General features: G+C 42.7%; 1 protein-coding gene across 2 annotated transcripts in view; it reads right to left on the bottom strand.

Annotated features, from left to right (window-relative positions):
- CRPPA (CDP-L-ribitol pyrophosphorylase A) overlaps positions 1-20956 on the bottom strand; it is a 326415-nt gene that overhangs the window by 130561 nt on the left and 174898 nt on the right. For both annotated transcript variants that reach the window (XM_073629521.1, XM_073629520.1), the window contains 2 exons: positions 11411-11503; positions 5024-5116 (listed from right to left, as the gene is read on the bottom strand). In XM_073629521.1, the coding sequence (XP_073485622.1) occupies positions 5024-5116; positions 11411-11503 (186 nt within the window). The remainder of the gene's footprint in view (positions 1-5023; positions 5117-11410; positions 11504-20956) is intronic.

Raw genomic sequence — 20956 nt, 5'->3', positions numbered from 1 at the left:
GCATTAGTAAATAGATAGGAAAGTTAGGTATGTTTACTTGTTTTGAACTATTTTTTTTTTTTTTACATTTCTTCAGTTGTTTCCTGGCCTAGGCCAAAATGATGTCATACAGCCCAGGAGTCTTCATGGAAGGAGGGGCTTTCTTAGCTAAAGCACACCGTCCTGCTTGCACGCCTGAGCAGATGGATCCCAGGAAGTAAATGCTACGTGAATCATCTGCCCTTACTCAAGATGGTCGCGTTTTTTAAAGTGATTTTCAAACTAAATAAAGCATCGAGACATGGATGGATGAGGGAGTTTGCTTTGAACATTAAAACTGAATTAAACTGTGCTTTCCGTTTGTGGTGCTCAGATACAGTTTAGTTCCGCTTTAAAGGAGAAGTACAGCCAAAGCTCACCATGTTCTTTCTAGTTAAAAAAAAAAAAAGCTTGCCATGTTGAGGGCATGTGGCCTGGTATGGTTCGGGGGGGGCGTTCATTTGTCTTGCCCCCCAAAACCCACCCCCCCATCTTTCCTGCATGCTCGGATAAGGGTCTGGTATGGATTTTGGAAGGGACCCCACGTAATTTATTTTTTTTTTTTTTTCGTGTGGGGTTTCCCCTCAATATCCATACCAGACAAGGGTCTGGTATGGTCTTGGGGGGGACCCCATGCCATTATTTCTTTCAATTTTGGCATGAGCTTCCCCCCCAAAACCCACCCCCCATCTTTCCTGCATACTCGGATAAGGGTCTGGCGTGGATTTTGGGGGGGGGACCCCACGTCATTTTTCTATTTATTTTTTGGTGTGGGGTTTCCCCTCAATATCTATAACCTTCCTCTGGTATGGTCTTGGGGGGGACCCCACGCCATTATTTCCTTCAATTTTGGAGTGGGGTTTCCCCTCAAGATCCTCAGAGCACAAGTCGCATGCCTCAAGTCAAATCAGTTAAGATGATGATCTCGACTTCCATTCAAATCAATGGGCTTAAATCGTGCCCAAGTCTGACCAAAGTAGTGCAGGAGGCTTTTTCAAAATCGGACCAGTTATTCTGTTGCCGACCACCCCACGTACATTTACTGCGGGGTGGCTGCTCCTCTGCACAGAATCACGCACACGTACGTGATTCTGCACTTCTGGGTCATGCACGTGCACTGCCTGCGTCCCGCTGTGATTGGACATAGCGGGAGCCAATCAGCGGGACCCACTGATCGTTCGAGGCACAGGCAGTTCTGTGACAAGGGTAGTCAGTGATCTTGGGTTTCTGCTAAGCAGAAACACGGATCTCTGCCTTCCCACAATACAACCACCCCCCACACAGTTAGCAAGCAAGCATTCCCTAGGAACACATTTAACCCTTTGATCACCGATGATGTAAACCCTTTTCCTGCCAGTGTCATTAGTATAGTGACAGTGCATTTTTTTTTTTAGCACTGATCACTGTATTAGTGTCACTTGTAACCAAAAAGTGTCAGTTAGGTGTCCGATTTGTCCGCTGCAATGTAGCAGTCCCGCTATAAGTCGCTACTCGCTGCCATTACTAGTAAATAAAATAAAAATTCCAAAAATATATCCCATAGTTTGTAGATGCTATAACTTTTGCACAAACCAATCAATATACACTTATTGGGATTTTTTTTACCAAAAATATGTAGAATACATATTGGCCTACATTGATAAAGAAATTTGTTTGAAGAGCAAAAAATAAAAACCACAGAAGTGATCGAATACCACCAAAAGAAAGCTCTATTTGTGGGGAAAAAAGAACATCAATCTTATTTGGGTACAGCCTTGCATGATCGTGCAATTGTCAGTTAAAGTAACGCAGTGTCATATCACAAAAAATGGCCTGGTCATGGGGGGGGGGGTAAACCTTCCGGAGCTGAAGTGGTTAAGACGGCTCTCATAAGGAACCACTGATTTTGATACGTCATGCGACTTGTGCTCTCGAAGTCGGAGTGCATGTCTGACCAGTGTGAGCCAGCGGATTGGTTTTCTATGCACCAGATTTTGCACGCTCCAGTTTTAGTAAATCTTTCCCCTAGTGTCAGAAAGGAATTACGGCAGGGACAGCTCCAGAATACAGGAGAGTACTGAAGCAAAGCAGGTTTATTTATTTATTTCCTGCGCTTCTTATTTTGTTATTTTAAAACATGACACTTCAACTTAAAACGTTCATCCCTAGAAGAATAAAAATAGAATTTGTTTTCCCTAACTTTCTCCTTCTTCTTCTTTAAAAAAAAAAGGACAGGTGATATTTATTGTACATTTTGGCCTTAAATGCACTTATGTGCCTTCAGGTAAAAAGTAAAAAAAAAAAAGGAATGTTAGATAATATTGGGATGCTAATACCGGAACATATACTGTATCATGAGAATTCTGCCACAACTCAATGGCCCCCATATAAAATTTCCCGGAAGCTGTTCTATCACCAGAGGCTGCAAGTACACTGGATACAGTAAAAGGATAAGATGGGACAATGATAGGATGGCAGTCTCTCAGTATATCTCATTACACAATAGCAGAAGTGCTGACAAAGCATGTAGTGGCTTCAGGAACAAGAAGGGGTCTTCAGGCAAAGTTCTCTGCACACCAATTATTCCTCCCGAAAGGAGAAAGTTATAAATGCAATTCCGTATAGTTAAAGTATATATAAAGTGATACTTTATCTTTTTTTACAAAAATATATACATGCCGCTGTAGGTGAGCGACTCACTGCAAGCTTAGCTGCAGGTCAACAGATGCTGGTCCATTTGATTAGCATAGGCATAAATCACCACACTCTGGGCTACAGCAAACTTTATTATTTATTTATTTATTTAAACAGCACCACGGGTCAACCCTTTGCATTTCATGCTAGAAAGCGAAATGCATCAAAGGTGACTGCTGACCACTTGTCTACCAAGGTACTGTTTGTTTATACATGGCACGGTAGACAAGCGGACAAAGAGCTAGTGAACGAGCTTGCCAATAAAAGTGACCCGGGCTGTCCTAGAACCACCAGATCACTTTTATTGGGCTCTCAAAGTTTGTACCTCCCTGCTGCCAACACCCGTGGTTGTTCCCAGGCTCTCCCGTTCCTCAGGAAACAGCTTGCCCAGTGAGTGAGCCACTAATGACTCGAGAAGAAAAGTGTATTATGTCATTTCTGAGGTCACAGCTGTCATTCCTCAGCTAGTGTAGTTGAGGATGCAGCTATTCAAGCATGTTCTGTGCTTCAGTAGCTGCACTGGAGGGCAGGGGAGACATTGGGGGTCTAATAGACCCACACACACACACACTTGCACATAAACCTACACACACATACATACACACACACACACATACATACACACACACACACATACATACATACATACATACATAAAACACACTTGGGTACTGTATCTGCATTCACACTGCCAGGTATTGCACTGTAAGTGGAGGTAGAGTGATCAGGATTCAAGAAAATGCCTTCCTCTCCCACTGCTTTGCAATTCACTGTCCTGACTGGGTGCCCGCTGTGCTGATGTATAGTTCGGCAAAGCAGTGGGAACCTGATCTGAGCCAAATGCCTTTCTCAACCAGGAAGCTGCGCCACCCATGACAAACTCAGACAGCACCCCAGGGTGCTGAGGCACCACGGATGAGAAAGGCGGGTGTAGAGTATACAATTTCAGCATCTAAGAGAGGCCAAGTGTGAGATTCAAGTTCCAAGATAATGCAACTCTAACAAGCATGTGCAGGAGTTACACTATTACTGGCGGCCCAAAGGCCAAAGAAGGAAGATGGATGCAAAATAAGTGGCGGTGAAGATGGCAGTGGCAGCAATGGAGCAATGAAGAAGAGAGTAAACCCTAACTCAGTTCCTCTTTAAAGGGAATGTATTGTGTTTCTTTAACCCGTTTGCTTGCAGAATTTTTTTTTTTTTTTTTTTTTTTTTAATACTTCCCACATATGCTAAATATTTTCTGACATTTTAGGCATTTTGAACATAACTGAAAACATAGTTAAAGCCCCCAAAACAATATAACTGCAATTTTTTTCTGTCTCACAATATTTGAGAAGCTGCTTATAAAATCTTTTCAGTAAAAAATGCACTCAAAATATTTTAAGGCATAAAAACTGAATACTTTTAATTTTTTTATTTTTTTTTATTGTAAAATATAAAAAGGTGAGGTTGTGTAGAGTAAATAATGCAGCCTGCTCTACTGTGTCTCCTTTGTCGACTTTAACTTTCAAAATGCTGTGCCCCTAAAAAACTGCAAAAAAGATACCCAAATTTGCTAATAGGCGACAATTTAAAAACCTTTACAGGGCATCAATTTAGAGCAGTGATATGCAATTAGCGGACCTCCAGCTGTTGCAGAACTACAAGTCCCATGAGGCATAGCAAGACTCTGACAGCCAAAGCATGACACCCAGAGGCAGAGGCATGATGGGACTTGTAGTTTTGCAACAGCTGGAGGCCTGCTAATTGCATATCCCTGATTTAGAGTCAACTGTAAATGATGGCCCAAAAAATATTCCCCTCACTCTGGCATGTGTGGGGATACCTTATATGTGTTGTGCAATCGCCCAATGTGGTAGAAATTTGCTGGTGACAGAGTCTCTTTATGGAAACATAAGCGGTCTATTAGATAAATAAATGTCTCAACTACGTTGTAACACAGATCAAGAAAGGAGAGTACCCAATCTGCTCCTTTCCCAACCACAGTTGCCAAGACCCCTAAATGTAAAAGTGCTCAGAGCTGAGTGTGCATCCAGGTGCACATCTTAAAGGGAAGACTCAAGGCTGCTTTTCCAATGACATGCCGTACCCCAAGAATGCCTCCACAATCCACCAATGCAACCCCTAAAAAAAAAAAAAGAAAGCTTCCAGGTAAAGGGCAAATGAGAACACTAAAATGAGGTGCAGAGTAGGCCTCACGTATGCCCACATCACCAATGCACACTTATCTGAACAACAATTTAAATCATGTTGGCGGTATTGGAAATCGATTTGTGTAGCTTCAAGTTGAATTATCAGATACCTTTTAATTATTTGGTTTGAATGTACTTACTGACACGACAACAGATGGGTAAGAAGGACAAACTCCTGGAGTCTGGAGTAATCCAGTAATTTTCTGGGTTTCCTCAAAATCTGATTCTTTAACCTGAGAACAAAGTAAGTATATTAGTGGAGGATAACCAAAAAAACCTTAACAGTAATGGGCAGGCCTCTTTAAAAAAAAAAAAAAACAATTCTGTTATCGATATAAAATAAAGAAACTGTTACAGGTATGACATTCAGATACCTAAATGTTGCTTCCCATACCTACAGCAGTATCTATAGCGCTGCCATTACAGTAGGTAAAAGTAGTTCAGTAAAGTAGGTCTTTCCAGCATGCTACCTTTTCCCCTCACATATCCTACTGGCCCATTGCTATAATGGGCTGCCTAACTGGACTATAAGAATTTGTATGAATGACTTGAATAGTGCTACCTATGCGAAATGAATCGCCTCAGGGCGCTTTTTGCCGCCGGTCTCTATCTGCGGTATAGCGCGGTCCTTTACCCCATAGGTACAAACACATATACATACAACATACACAATTTTTTTTTTTTTCGACCGGATCTAATTAACCTACCAGCATGTCTTTGGAGTGTGGGAGGAAACTGGAGTACCCGGAAGAAACCCACGCAGGCAAAGGGAGAACATGCAAACTCCAGGCAGATGGTGTCGTGGTTGGGATTTGAACCAGTGACCCTATTGCTGCTAGGTGAAAGTGCTAACCACTACACCACTGTGCTACCCTGTGCTGTAGGAAGCTGTAATCAGCAGGCAAGTTTTGACAACATCGAGAAGTGCTGTTGCTTTGTCTACGAGAACAGCTTGGGATCTGGTTATGAAAACAGGGTATTAGGGCTTGTCGGAGACTTGAACCGGACGGCTGGCTAACTCCCAATCGGAATTCCGGGAACACACAATGACACAACAAGCGGATGATGGTCAAAGCTGTTAATTTATTAAGGGAGAGATCCCTTGGCTTTATACAAAATAAAATAAGGATGGATTTCAATACATTAGGGTTTAGTTACAGAAAAAAAGGATGGTAATTCTAAGAAAAGGAGTTTACCTATGATGTGCAGTCTCATAATACTAATAATATTTTTGGTATAAAGTACATGTCAGAATGTTCTCATGAGAATCCAGCCACACTAATCTATTAGCCTAAACATTTCTAGCTAGTAAAAACATACCAAGTCAAACTCAGATACCGTATATACTCGAGTATAAGTCGAGTTTTTCAGCACATTTTTTGTGCTGAAAGTGCCCCCCTCACTTATACTCGAGTGAAGCACTTTTCTGCAGCAAAAAATTTCATTTTCCGAACCGACTTTGGGGCCCCGTATCTCAGGGTCACTCGGTGCTAGGAACCCCAAATTTGGTGTGCAAACCCAGTAGAAAAGTAGGTTCGGAAAATGTCATTCTCTGTTGCAGAAAAGTGCTTGACATTTTCTGAACCGATTTTTGGGGCCCTGTATCTCGGGGCCACTTGGTGCTAGAAACTCCAGCTTTGGATATTTTATGGTTCTAGTTCCACTGGGTTTGCACACCAAATTTGGGGTTCCTAGCATTAAGTGGCCCCCAGATATGGGGCCCCAAGTCGGTTAACTGTGTCCATCTGCAGCAATGTCATTTCGGGACCCCAAATTTTGGCTGCAGCTAGGGGGCATCTAGGAACCCTTAACTACCAAGTTTGAAGTTCGGGGGACCTATGGCCGCAAATGGGCACAGTGAGGCTGCAAATGGGCATTGTTGACCCTCTTTTCCACTTACAGTAGCTGCGCATTTCTCACCCTCGTCTTATACTCGGGTCAATAAGTTTTTCCCATTTTTTTGTGGTAAATTAGGGCCTCGACTTATACTCGAGTATATACGGTAATAGAAATAAGAGGGAAAAATACAGAATAGAAACAGCATTAAAACATCATTAACCCTTCAGGGCTTAAAAAATTTTTCTCACAAAATATCATTCTGCAAGCATTTTTTAGTTTCTACAGCCAACTTTAGTGGACTTTAGGCGGGGTTGTAAACCCTCGTTTTTCTGTAATTTTTAAAATAACAAACATATCATACTTACCTCCACTGTGCAGTTCGTTTTGCACAGACTTGCCTCGATCATCGTTTTCTAAGGTCCCCCAACGGCGCTCGTGGCTCCTGCCCACATTGGTAAACCCCCTGGTCCCGGGGGGGTTACCGTGCGGGCGCGCTCCCGAGTCCAGCATTTGCATCCATAGACACAGAATGCTGGACTCAGCCCAGCCCCCCACATCATTGGATTTGATTGACAGCAGCCAATGGCTGCGCTGCTATCAATCTATCCAATCAAGAGCCGAGAACCCCGGCCAGAGAGGTAGAGTGTGTCTCTGGCAGGGAAACAAATGGGCTCAGGTGAGTAAAACGGGGGGGCTGGGGGGCTGCTCAGTGACAGAAGGTTTTTCATAGGATGCATTAAGGTAAAAACACGAGGGTTTAAAACCCCTTTAAAGTAGACAAAAAGTGAATATAGACTAAATTATAAGAAACATCTAGAAATGTTAATTGTACCCAAGTATTATATTTTTTCTGTAATTTTCTAATATCAGTGCACCTCCCCTGCCTAGGTGCTCTTGTGAATTAAGCCTAATAGCTGTTTATCTGCAGTGCGAGATCATCTAAGGCACTGCTGTCTGTTACTGCTAGTTTCACCAGATTTGGAATGAGACTTTGCAATGTCATCAATTTGCTGCTCATGGTTCTACTTGCTGGAGAGGAAGCTGTACCTGAGAGCCTGCAATGCAACGATCTCCCTGCTTCTGCTTCACTCATTCTGTGGATCTGTGTTTCCTCCTCCAACCCTCCTGCTGCTTCATATTCACTACCCTATCAGCCATCAGCTTGTCAGTCAGCAGGGGTCATTTCTGACAAGAGAAAGCAAGGGCCTGCTTTATCCAAAATAACCACCTTCACACAGAGACACAGTGGAGAATAATACATGGTAAATCACTAACAGGGAAAAGACCAGCGGCAGGGAGACCACAGGCAATAGTGGTGACTAGACATGGGTGTTCACTCCCATGCGATCCGATTTCAGTACGGGAGAAAAAAAATGGTTCCTGCACCTTTTTCCTGCAAATCCAATGCGAGTTCAGCCATACCACTGTAAAACAGATATGTTTTAAAAAAAAGCAAAAAAAAAAAAAATTATATACATATGTTTTTGCATATTCACCATTCCTTTCAATGAGCCAGCTAAACACATGTAAAATGCTACATGTTCTAAAAAGAAAAAAAATACACTGAACAGCAACCAACAAATGAGAAATGGGATTTCTACTTTAAATTTATTTTCATTAAACACAGACGTTTCACCGCAGGAAAACTAACAAGTTGACCCTAACACCTTCCTTGCCTCTTCTCACTGAAAGGGAAAGGTCAGCCGGGTCACACAAAGACAAGTTGAAAAAACACGTACACTTCAATCTGTCAAAAGCATTTTTACTGTTGCCCCCAAAGGTAGACCTAAATTCTCCAATCCACGTCCAAATGTCAATCGCAAGTTCAATCATGGATGGAGTTGGACTTTTTATTGGACTCTATAGCCCAATGGGATGATGACAATGATTGTTCTATAAGAACGATATGATGATGATAAAAGAGTTATATATGATGCTTATACAACTTAGATTAATTAAATTCTCCAATCTGCACCCAAGCATCAGTCGCAAGTTGAATCATGGAGGGAGTTGGACTGTTTATCAGACTGTAAAGCCCAATGAGATGATGATGATGGTTCTATAAGAACAATATGATGATAAAAGTACCATACATGATGCTTATACGACAACTTAGGTTAGTTAAATTCTCTAATTTGTGCCCAAGTGTCAATCACAAGTTGAATCATGAAGGGACTGTTTATGGACGGAAGGGAGTTGGACTCTTCATTGGATTGTACAGCCCAATGGGATGATCATGACGATGGTTCTAAAACGATGATATGATGATGATGATGATGATGATGATGATGATGATGATGATGATGATGAAAGAGCTGTACATGATGGTTTAATGACAATTTAGGCTAGCTAAATTCTCCAATCTGCGCCCAAGCTTTAATCGCAAATTGAATCCTGTAGGAAGCTGAACTGGAGAGAGATTGACTGTAAAGCCCAATGAGATGATGATGATGGTTCTGTAAGAACATTATGATGATGATGATAAAAGAGATATTGTAAGAGTCCAGGGCTTACTACGCATGCACCAATGGCGCGTTGCCGCAAGAGGAAATCCGTGCCAACTGAGCATGTGCCAAAGACGCCTCAGTGCGCCAAACTGCACCTACGCAGAAGACCTGATGGAAAAAGGCCAGGAAAATGCCCAGGAGGCGCACAGGAAGTGACCTCAAACTTCCCTATATAAGCCCAGCCCAGACACTGCCAAATTGCTGGATTATCTTCAGTCCCCCCTTGTTCCTGTTCTAATGTGTGATCTGTCTGAACTTGTTGTAAACTGGAAACCTATTTGACTACTCTTGATTGCTGCTTGCCATTGACCTCGGATTTTTACCTTGACCAATCTTACTTCTTTGCCCCTTTTGTACTCAGCTGCCAGATTGGAACCGACCCCGGCTTGGATCTCGACCATTCTTCTTCTGATTAACCCTTTTATAATTGTTGCCAAACTGGATTTGACCTCGGCTCGGATCGCGGACTAAGGCTTGCACAGTTCTCCGCACCCCTGGCACCCGTGCCACTCGCTGTCCACCAAGTCTCTGTCTCCATCTTCAGAGGCTTCAAGGACCTGAGGTGCAAGGGAGTCCTCCCCACTACTTCGGTCTCATCTCAGGTATGTGACCCGCGTGACAGATAAACATGATGCTTTTAGGACAACTTAGGTTAGTTAAATTCTCCCGCTCCATTCTACCCCTCTTGATTACAGCGGCAAAGTGCTGTATTCCACTGTTCTGGAAGCAGACGCAGGCACCTTACATAACCGTTTGGCTTAAAAAAAATAGTTGAAATTAATGAGATGGAGGACCTATTGGCTACGGAGAAGGGCCACCAGGAAAAATTCCTTAAAAAGTGGTTTTGTTGGCATGAATTTGTTTATTCTGAGGAATACAAAGTTTTTTCACTTAAGCCCCATTACCTGGCGTGCGCTATGGTGGGACTCCTAGTTCTAATGGTTTGGGGGCTCAACTGGTTCCTTTCCAGGCTTATGGATCTCTATAGTGTCTCAATCATTGATCTTCACCCAATAAATGTACTGTTTGTTTGTTATGTTGACCTTTACATGCAAAGATACCATGGTCGTTATATTCCTGTTGAGGTATCTGTACTGTCTGTGTGTTCCTTAAAAAAAAAAAAAAAAAAAAGTATTTAAAAAAAAAAAATTCTCTATTCTGTGCCCAAGTGTCAATCACAAATTGAATCATGAAGGGAGTTGGACCGTTTATGGACAGGAGAGAGTTGGACTGTTCATTGGATTGTACAGCCTAATGGGATGATGATGATGATGACGGTTCTATAAGGTTGATATGATGATGATGGTTATTATAATGATGATGATGAAAGAGCTGTACATGATGCTTTTATGACAATTTAGGATAGTTACATTCCCTAATCTGTGCCCAAGTGTCATTTGCAAGTTGAATCATGAAGAGAGTTGGACCGTTTACGTACTATAGGGAGTTGGACTGTTTATTGGATTGTACAGCCCAAAAGGATAATGATATTGACGGTTTCATAAGGGTGATGATAATGATGATGATAGAGCTGTACTGTGCTTTTATGACAACTTAGGCTAGCTGAGTTCTCCAGTCTGCGCTGAAGTCTCATTCGCAAGTTGAATCATGGAGGAAGTTGGACTATTTATGGAATGGAGGGAGATGGACTATTTATTGGACTTTCATGCCCAATGGGATGATGATGATTCTATAAGAACGATATGATGACGATAAAAGAGCTATACATGATGTGTATAAGACAACTTAGTTAAACTCCCTAATCTGTGCCCAAGTGTCATTCACAAGTTGAATCATGAAGGGAGTTGGAATAGTTACAGACTGGAGGGAGTTGGACTATTCATTGGATTGTACAGACCAAAGGGATGATGGTTCTATAATGATGAGAGGATGATGATGATAGAGCTGAACATGATGCTTATATGACAACTTAGGCAAGCTAAATTCTCCAATCTGTGCTCAAGCGTCAATCACATGTTGAACTATTTATAGACTGGAGGGAGATGGATTGTTTATTGGACTGTACAGCCCAATATAATGATGAGGAGGATGATGGTTCCATATGAACAATATGATAATGATGATCATGATACAAGAGCAATACAAGAGCTATACATGATGCTTATATGACAATGTAGATGTCTACAGTATAGAAGGATAAAAGGAACGACTTCAACTTACATTGATACAAACAAAATTGTAGCACAGTCCTTGTAGAATACTCTGTAGGTCTTGGATTGTTTTGCACATTGATGAAGAAATTGCTTTCAGGTTCTACAACAGAGCAAAACGAAACAAACAAAAAAACAAAGTAGTGAAATCAAAATGTACAAAAAGAATTTTGAAAATGTTGGCAAAGCACAAATTTTGGATATTGATGTTTTTAATTACTTCTGGACGATTCAAAAATGCTTGACTGATAAATGTATTTAAGTACAGTGCCTATGTTATGCAAAGACACATTGATGAAATTGTGGACATTTCTTTATAATATGTTTATTTGTACAATCATAGATTTACCATTCTCCATACATTCTCCTGAAGAAGTGGACTCTAGTTCAAGAAACGTGTTGAAAAGTGCTTTTCCATTTAGTGGACTTTATTGAATAATAACAACAAATACCTGTACATAGGTGAGACTATATCAGTAAAATATTTAGGATCAAATCAGGGGATAAAATGTATTTATCAGCTTTCAATAATCAATCGCTGTTTGCTTTTATGATATCAGTTTTGTGCTCATATGTGAATAAAAGAACATTTTAATCTACAACACTAGAGTATTGTGTGGCTACAAATTTCTGATCCTATTATGTGTACAACTTTACAAAATACATCATACATCACAAAAACTAAGAAAACAATGAACCTCAGAGTTGGCTTTTTAAGGCAATTTTTAAAAAAAGAGTATTGAGTTTAGGATAATTTCCATAAAAATCTTTATTTATACAAACACCAATATTTAAAGATTAGTAGTAAAGTGTTCAACATATACAGTGCTACAGTAATAAAACATTGCATGATAGATAGATACATAATCCTGAAGTGGAATTCCCAACTACTTGCTGTTTCACCATTAATGATATTGCGGATGGTAACAGGTAGAACACATGGGTCTTCAAATTACATCACAAAAACTTACATTCCCTTGAAGGAGAAAATTCTGTTTCACCACCAGTACTGCAGGCAGTGGTGGCCCGCCACCCCCCTAATTCATGCGCCCGGCCCCAAATCTACATGCTGGGTGCCGGACGCATGGATTTTAAATTTTTTTTTGTTTTTTTTGAAGCATGTGATTAAAGCGCGAGGCTCTAATTGGCTTCAAAAAAGGGGGGGCAGGGGGGGGCGCAGAGCACAGTGCACTGAAACCACCCAGTTGTGAGACAATAGCGAATATTATTATAAAATGTAATTAATATTCGCTGTTGTCTTCCTGATTCTCGCATTTGCAAATGTGTGCGGACTAAACCCCTGTTTTTAACGCATACTGTAATGCCTCGTACACACGGTCGGATTTTCCGACGGAAAATGTGTAATAGGACCTTGTTGTCGGAAATTCCGACCGTGTGTAGGCTCCATCACACACTTTCCATCGGATTTTCCGACACACAAAGTTTGAAAGCTTGCTATAAAATTTTCCGACAACAAAATCCGTTCTCGGAATTTCCGATCGTGTGTACACAAATCCGACGGACAAAGTGCCACGCATGCTCATAATAAATAAAGAGATGAAAGCTATTGGCTACTGCCCCATTTATAGTCCCGACGTACGTGTTTTACGTCACCGCGTTTAGACTGATCGGATTTTTCAACAACTTTGTGTGACCGTGTGTATGCAAGACAAGTTTGAGCCAACATCCGTCGGAAAAAATCCATGGATTTTGTTGTCGGAATGTCCGATCAATATCCGACCGTGTGTACGGGGCATTAGACAGGTTAATTGGTTGTCTGCGAGCTGGTGGTAAAGTAGGCTTGGATTTTTTCCTGGGCATTCCCCAGGCTTTGTTTGTATGTGTTTGTAGCCTTCCAATGCCGCTTACTGCGGTAGCCAGCTATAAATGAGGGCGGTGGCAAGTTTTTGTGATCACGTTGGTGTGTGTATTGGTCCAGCAACACACCAGCACCTTTGCACCCATTGTGCAACTTGCTGGGTGTTTGGTGTGCTCCTGTACCTTTAAGAAGGGGTGGGCTCCCCTTCAGTCCACCTGCCCTCATTTATCCATCAGAATGCATGTGCCTCCACTGTGGGGACACTTATATTTTAGTGTTAGGACCACAGATATCAGGGTGCCGTGACGAGGCACTGTGGCTTACGCGTGCGTTTGCAATTAATATTCGCTGTTGTCTTCCTGATTCTCGCATTTGCAAATGCGTGCGGACTAAACTCCTGTTTTTAACGTATACTGTTAGACAGGTTGATTGGTTATCTGCGAGCTGGTGGTAAAGTAGGCTTGGATTTTTTCCTGGGCATTCCCCAGCTTTGTTTGTTCCTGATTCTCCACCTGGCCAACCAGGAAGCGGGTCCAGAGAACCAATTGGTCAGGGAGTCTTAGAAGCCTACAGCAACATTAAAGGATCTACAGGAATATCTGGCAAGTGTGTGGTACATGTGACAACAATCTGTCGTATTCTTCATACAGTATGTCTGGGCTATGGGGTAGAGTGGCAAGATGGAAGCCTTTTCTTACAAAGAGAAACATCCAAGCTTGGCTAAATTTCGTAAAAACATATCTGAAGTCTCCCAAAAGCATGTGGGAAAATGTGTTATGGTCTGATGAAACCAAGGGTGAACTTTTTGGCCATAATTCCAAAAGAAATGTTTGGCGCAAAAACAACACTGCAAAACACCAAAAAGAATGCCATACCCACTGTGAAGCATGGTGGTGGCAGCATCTTGCTTTGGGGCTGTTTTTCTTCAGCTGGAACAGGGGCCTTAGTTAAGGTAGAGTGAATTATAAACAGTTCAAAACACCAGTCAATATTGGCACAAAACCTTCAGGCTTCCGCTAGAAAGCTGAAAACGAAGAGGAACTTCATCTTTCAGTATGACAACAACCCAAAGCATACATCCAAATCAACAAAGGAATGGCTTCACCAGAAGAAGATTAAAGTTTTGGAATGGCCCAGCCAGAGCCAGACCTGAATCTGATTGAAAATCTGTGGGGGTGATCTGAAGAGGGCTGTGCACAGGAGATGCCCTTGCAATCTGACAGATTTGGAGTGTTTTTGCAAAGAAGATCGGGCAAATATTGCCAAGTCAAGAAGTGTCATGCTCATACCCAAAAAGACTAAGTGCTGGAATAAAATCAAAAGGTGCTAGAAATGACAGCGAAAGGGTTAAAGAGAAAAAACTCAGGCAAAATTGCCTATATTGTGGACATGTTCTACAGAAGTTTTTTTTGTTTTTTTTTTTACTATACCTTGACATACGCTTTAATCATCAAGTTTTAATGGACAGGTTGGACAGGCATCGGGTGCTGCTATTTAAAATGTGCTTTTATCCCATTGTAGGTAAAACTATTAACCAATTTCATTAATAGTTCTTGGTTTTTCTAAACAATGCCTTGTTTTTCCTCAAAAAAGGATGTTCAAGGTTAAGAAACCACTAAATGTCATCTGAGGACCCCCAAACACACAAATCAAGTCATTTATCACATCTAGCAATGACAGGGTCCTCAGAAGCTCACATCCTGCTGGAGACCTCACATTTATTATACAGCAGATGATCAAAGAGGCTGTCAGGAAGCCCAGCAAAGAAATTTACAACACGGCAGCGCTGGTCCGTTCTCTGCGCACGTATCCTGCGTCCACTGAGGATTGTCCAATCGTCACAATATTAACCAAAATCACATGGAAAACGGGCATAAATGTTTTCAACACATATGACAGTGCTCCATTCATTAAGAAGCTTCCACTCAAAAGGAACCTCATCAGTAACCTTACAAAAGATCAGATCCTGGTGGTTCTGTCAGTCGGTATCTTATTTTTTTTTTTCTTTTACATGAAGAACACCAACATTGTACAGAAGGCCTCCTGGGTTGCCATATTGGATTTTACAGAAAATTACAGTGGCTGCAGATTGAAGAGGAAAGATAATTTTTATTAATATTAAATTATAATACGGCTAATGCAGCAATTGTATGTGATGCAGTATATTATTATTTTTTTTTTTTAATTGCTATATTTTTTTCAAGAAAGTGGAGTTACCAATTAACCACTTGATTCCCAGAAGATTTACCCACCTTCATGACCAGGCAATTTTTTTTGCGATACGGCAATTATAAAATATATAAAATCTGCTATAAAACATATCCCATTAAAAAATTGAAGTTCTTCATAAATTTAGGCCAATATGTATTCTGCTACATGTTTTTGGTTAAAAAAAAAATACCAATTGTGACGGGAGTCACTTTGGGCGGGGGGCTTGTGGAACCCAGCTTACCTTGAAGAGCTCTGGAAACTCCGTGTCCAGCTCCCCCGACCCCTCCTATGTGTAAATCACCCTGTGTCCATTAGGGGTACAGGGTGACTGGAGGGGGGGATTGTCCCAGAGTTGTATATCTGTTGTTACATGTGTCTGAATAAAGGGTCTGTTTTCACCCTACATTAAGTTACGACTAATGACTGGGTGCTCCGAGGGATCTTGGATCGTGTGGTACCGGACAGAGGAAGCATTTTCGGCGGGCAGACTCATCTTGAGTACGGGGGGGGTCCGTCACATCAATAAGCATATATTGATTGGTTTACGTAAAAGTTATAGCGTTTACAAACTATGGGATATATTTATGGATTTTTGGGGTTTTTTTTTCCATACTAGTAATGGCAGCGGGCAATTGGACATTAAAGGCCCATACACACGATCCGAAAAAACAGAAGTAAAATTTCGTCCAACGAACGATCTGACAATTTTCGGATCGTTACTTTGGTGCTTTCGACAGCCGATTCAGGTTTTTCGTCCGACAAAAGCTGGATGTTCAGATTAGACATTTTTTGTCGTACGTGAACTCAATGTCCGATTTTCGTTTAATTAGTACGGTTTTCCTACGTAAAAAATTGCAAGAGCAAGACTACGCATGCTCAGAAATGAAAGAATACATACAAAACTATTCAACACATTACGTCACTACTGAAGTCGTGTTCTGTGGTACGAGAATTTTCGTATTGTAAGTAACCTCTTGACTCTCGACATGAGATTAGCATGCAACAAAAAACAGACTAACGTTCGTCAGAAAATCTGATCGTGTGTACGAGGCTTAACTGATACTTTTGACACTTTGTGGGAACCAGTGACACTAATACAGTGATCAGTGCTAAAAAATATGAACTGGCTGGGAAAGGGTTAAACATCTAGGGCATATATGTCAAACACAAGGCCTGCGGGCCGAATGCAGCCCTCCAGGCCTTGTCATGTGGCCCTCACACCCAGATTTGCACCTGGAACATGACAGAAATCCATTTCCGCCACTTTGGCTCTCTCCCTGTGCTTCTGCTCCTTGCTGTCACTTCTAAACACAGAGGCCTTCTGTGTTTATGAGGGACAGCTTTGTCCTCAGCGGCTCCCAGATTGAATAGGTTCCTGCATGTACTCACAGTGGGGCATGGCAGGGACAGATCTCCACAATCTGAGGGAGAGAGAATGATCTCCCTGCAGAGCCACCTACACAGGGAGGTACTAGAGGCTGGTCATGTAGCTGAAAGAGATGAGAGGAAGCTTTGTGGGGGAGGTTGGGGTAGCAAACTGTGCATAGTGCACCCCTAAAGCCTGCACTCTGTACACAACATACCCCTGAATGCTGCACTCTGTACATAATGCACCCCTGGACTCTGCACTCTGTACATAGCATAATCGTGAACTCTACACGTAGCTCACCCCAGATACAACTGGCCCTTTGCAGGAAACCATACTGCCCTGATGGGGCCCGTGATGAAATTGAGTTTGACACCCCTGATCTAGGGCGATCAAAAGGTTAACTGTGTGTCTAGCCTGTGTTTTTGTGTACACTGTGCACTGCTTTTACTAGGGGAAGAGATGAGTTCTAGTCCCTGCTTTGCAAGAACACAGAATCCATCTCCCCCCTCCCACCAGTCAGAACGGTGATCTGCCTTGTTTTGCAGATCCCCATTCTGTGTTGTTCACCAACAATCGCCAGGTGCCGGAGGACATTCAGTGCCCGGCACCCACAGATCCCCTGCAGGCAGAAGTGCAGGATCACGTATATATATATATATATATATATATATATATATATATATATACACACACATACACGTGACCTGGCACAGAGCTGCCGTCCTGTAGCAGTAAAACTGCTATAGGGCAGTCAGCAAGTAGTTAAACAATTGATTTTCAAGAGTCCTGTATACACCACATGGTGTGAATAAGCCTTTAAAAATGTAAAGTGATTGTAAACGTGTTATTTAAAGAAGATAATAACAAACATGTTATACTTTCCTGCTCTGTGTAATGGTTTTGCACAGAGCAGCCCCCGATCTTCCTCTTCTCTGGTCCCCTGCCAGCGCTCCTGGCTCCTCCTCCCCGCTGAGTTCCTCCATAGCAAGCCGCTTGCTATGGGAGCACTTGTGTGGGCTTGCTCCCGAACCATAGACACACAGAGCGCAACTCGGCCCCACCCGCTTCCTCCTCACTGTCTGTAATTGACGATTGACAGCAGCAGGAGCCAATGGCTCCAGGTCATGTGTCTGAGTCTGAGCCTAGGAGAAGGGAGACAGCCGAGAGATCCGCTACTCTCGACCACAGCCCTGGATCGAGATTGGGCTCAGGTAAGTATAAGGGGGGGGGATGTTTACTGATGCAGAGAATGCATTAAAGTAACAAACCTTCAGCCTTTAGAACCACTTTAGAGATTCCAACATACAATATGCAGACATGGTGCACTGTTGTCATCAGGAAGCCCACCTTGAGAAATGCCAAAGAGCCACCTGAGAAATGCCATACAGCCACCGCTGGGTTATAAGAGCTGAGTAATAAGGTGTTTAAAAGGGGGATTATAGACGATGGGGGGGTTTATATGTGAAGAAGGAGTTGGGGTTTGGCGTGTAGGAGGTGTTAAAGTAGTTGGGTGTTTAGGTGGTGTAAGAGGGCTAACGTGAGTTGGGGAGATTAGGTGTGAAGGAGAGCGTTATAAGAGATGGGTGGTTTGGGTTTGAAGATAGGTTATAGGTGTTGGGGAGTATTAGGTGTGAAAGGGGGTATAAGTGTTGGGGGATTTAGGTGTGTAGGAAAGGTTATAGGAGTTGGGGGTGCAGGAGGGGTTATAGGAATTTGGGGGGCTTAGGTGTGAAGGGGATGGTTATAAGCTTTGGAGAATTAGGTATGTAGGAGAATAGGAGTCGGGGGTTAGGTGTACAGAAGGTGTACAGAAGGGATTATAGATGTTGGATAGTTTAAGTGTGAAGGATAAATTGCAGGAGTTGAGAAGATTAGAAGGGGTTATAGGAGTTGGGTTGGCTGCATAGGTACACATTTAGGTTAGGTTTAAGGCCCCTTTCACACTAGTGGACCAATTGGGTCCACCTGTCAGTTTTTCAGGCGGACCCGATCAGACCCTCCAGTCTCCTCTATGGAGCAGCAGGTGTCAATGGACATGTGTCCGTTGACACCCGCTGGCAGCCAATCCTGTCCACTAAAAACAGATGGACGGGGCTCTGTTCCCCATCCGTCTGGTGGATCGGATGGCAGCCATGTGTAAAAGGACAGGTGGTCCATTTACATCTGACCGCCCATAGAGGAGAGTGGGCTGGGTAAGCGGAGCGGACGAGGACCAGACATCCACCTACTCAGCGGGGATCAATGGACAGATTCCCCGCTGAGCAGGCAGACTCCAACGGAGCCCGCCCCATGTGGAAGGGGCCTAAAAAAGACAAATGTCCATCAAGTATAACCACTTAGAGACACATTCAGCCTTTTTTAAAGCAATCTACAAACCTGGTAAAGAGAGAGAGAGTATCACCGCTCCAGGTGGGTCAGATCAAAGTAAAAGGCATCTCCTTCAGTCTAGAAGTCCAGGTGCTGGCAATGCTGTAGCAGTTAGACATCAAAGAAATCCTGGACAGCCGCACTCCAAAAATATTTGCCTTTATTCAATAAAGTGTCATCCAAAATACAGGTCACAGCAGAGTGGAACAAAGCTTACGCGTTTCGCACTACACAGAGTGCTTAGTCATACAAACCAGAACAAACTCATGAGAAAGTTTATTTCACAATTTCGCAGCTCTTACTGTAAAGAAGCTTTTCTGTAAGTGGAGCTTTAACCTCCTTTCCTCCAGGTGCAAAAAGTGGTTAGGTGTGGAGAAGAGGTTATACGATTTTGAGGGAAGCATTTAACAAGGTTTATAGAAATTAGGAACGGTTTACTGTAGGTGTGGAGGAAGGCATTGGGGGGGGGGGGGGGGGGGGCAAATGGTGTTATGAGGATTTGGAGTTTTGTACAGAGTGCTAGATCCAGAACCAATGGCCGTTCTTTCACTGATCTCTGTTAGTGGATTAAGCCTCTGCAGCTGCTGGAAGTGAACATCTTACCTGGGTTGGCAGTGCCCAACATGCTGAACACTATAGCAGATATTTACTCTTCTACTTCTAATTTCCTACATCCTGTAAAATATTTGCTTTGCCACACTGTATATTGTTTATCGTTTCCTCCAATATTTGCCATATTCTAACACCTGAACCATCTCTGTAACTGGCAAGCCTTTGTGCCTGGAATCTGTCCATCACTTGCCTCCACCTTATTACACACCTGGCTGGAAGGCTCAGTCATTGGCTCCATTATCAGCAGACTATTCTCTCCTGCTAATGACTGTCACATCTGTTCATAAAAGACTATTTCACGGCAACTGTTGCATAACCTTCCCTTTCACAGGCATAGCTTAATGCACGCCTGCAGATTGGAAGGGTCACTCGGTTTAAAGTGCACAGTTATGAATCAGATTTACTTAGAATTCTGGAAACAAATCACAATGATTAGTTTATTGTGTTCAGCAGGAAAGCCCCTGTAAGTCAGATAATGATCTGCAGCTGATTTTGGTATTCAGCTAAACAAAAAAGAATAATTACACTAAGAACCCATTCACATGCCAGGAAAAAGAGCGTTGCTTGTCTCTGAATTTAGGTCGATGTGAAAACTACGATTTCATAATCTATTGTGGCAACTGGACCACAACTGGTTGTTATTAATTTATAGCAGTGGTCTCCAAGCTGTGCTTCTTTTGCCAACCTTTATCCAGCCCTTGAGAGGACAGTTCTGCCCATTAACATGAGGCACTATTCCTCCCACTGACACCAACAATGGGGCACTATTCCTCCCACTGACACCAACAATGGGGCACTATTCCTCCCCCGACACCGACAATGGGGCACTATTCCTCCCCCGACACCAACAACGGGGCACTATTCCTCCCCTGACACCAACAATGGGGCACTATTCCTCACCTGACACCAACAATGGGGCACTATTCCTCCCCCGACACCAACAACGGGGCACTATTCCTCCTGACACCAACAATGGGGCACTATTTCTCCCCTGACACCAACAATGATGGGGCACTATTCCTCCCCTGACACCAACAACGGGGCACTATTCCTCCCCTGACACCAACAATGATGGGGCGCTATTCCTCCCACTGACACCAACAACGGGGCACTATTCCTCCCACTGACACCAATGATGGGGCACTATTCCTCCCACTGACACCAACAATGGGGCACTA

Source organism: Aquarana catesbeiana, linkage group LG05 (assembly GCF_042186555.1).
Source record: "Aquarana catesbeiana isolate 2022-GZ linkage group LG05, ASM4218655v1, whole genome shotgun sequence".
In the NCBI taxonomy this organism is placed as follows: Eukaryota; Metazoa; Chordata; class Amphibia; order Anura; family Ranidae; genus Aquarana; species Aquarana catesbeiana.
The sequence above is the reverse complement of the archived record's forward strand: the minus strand, read 5'-3'. Positions and strand labels throughout refer to the sequence as shown.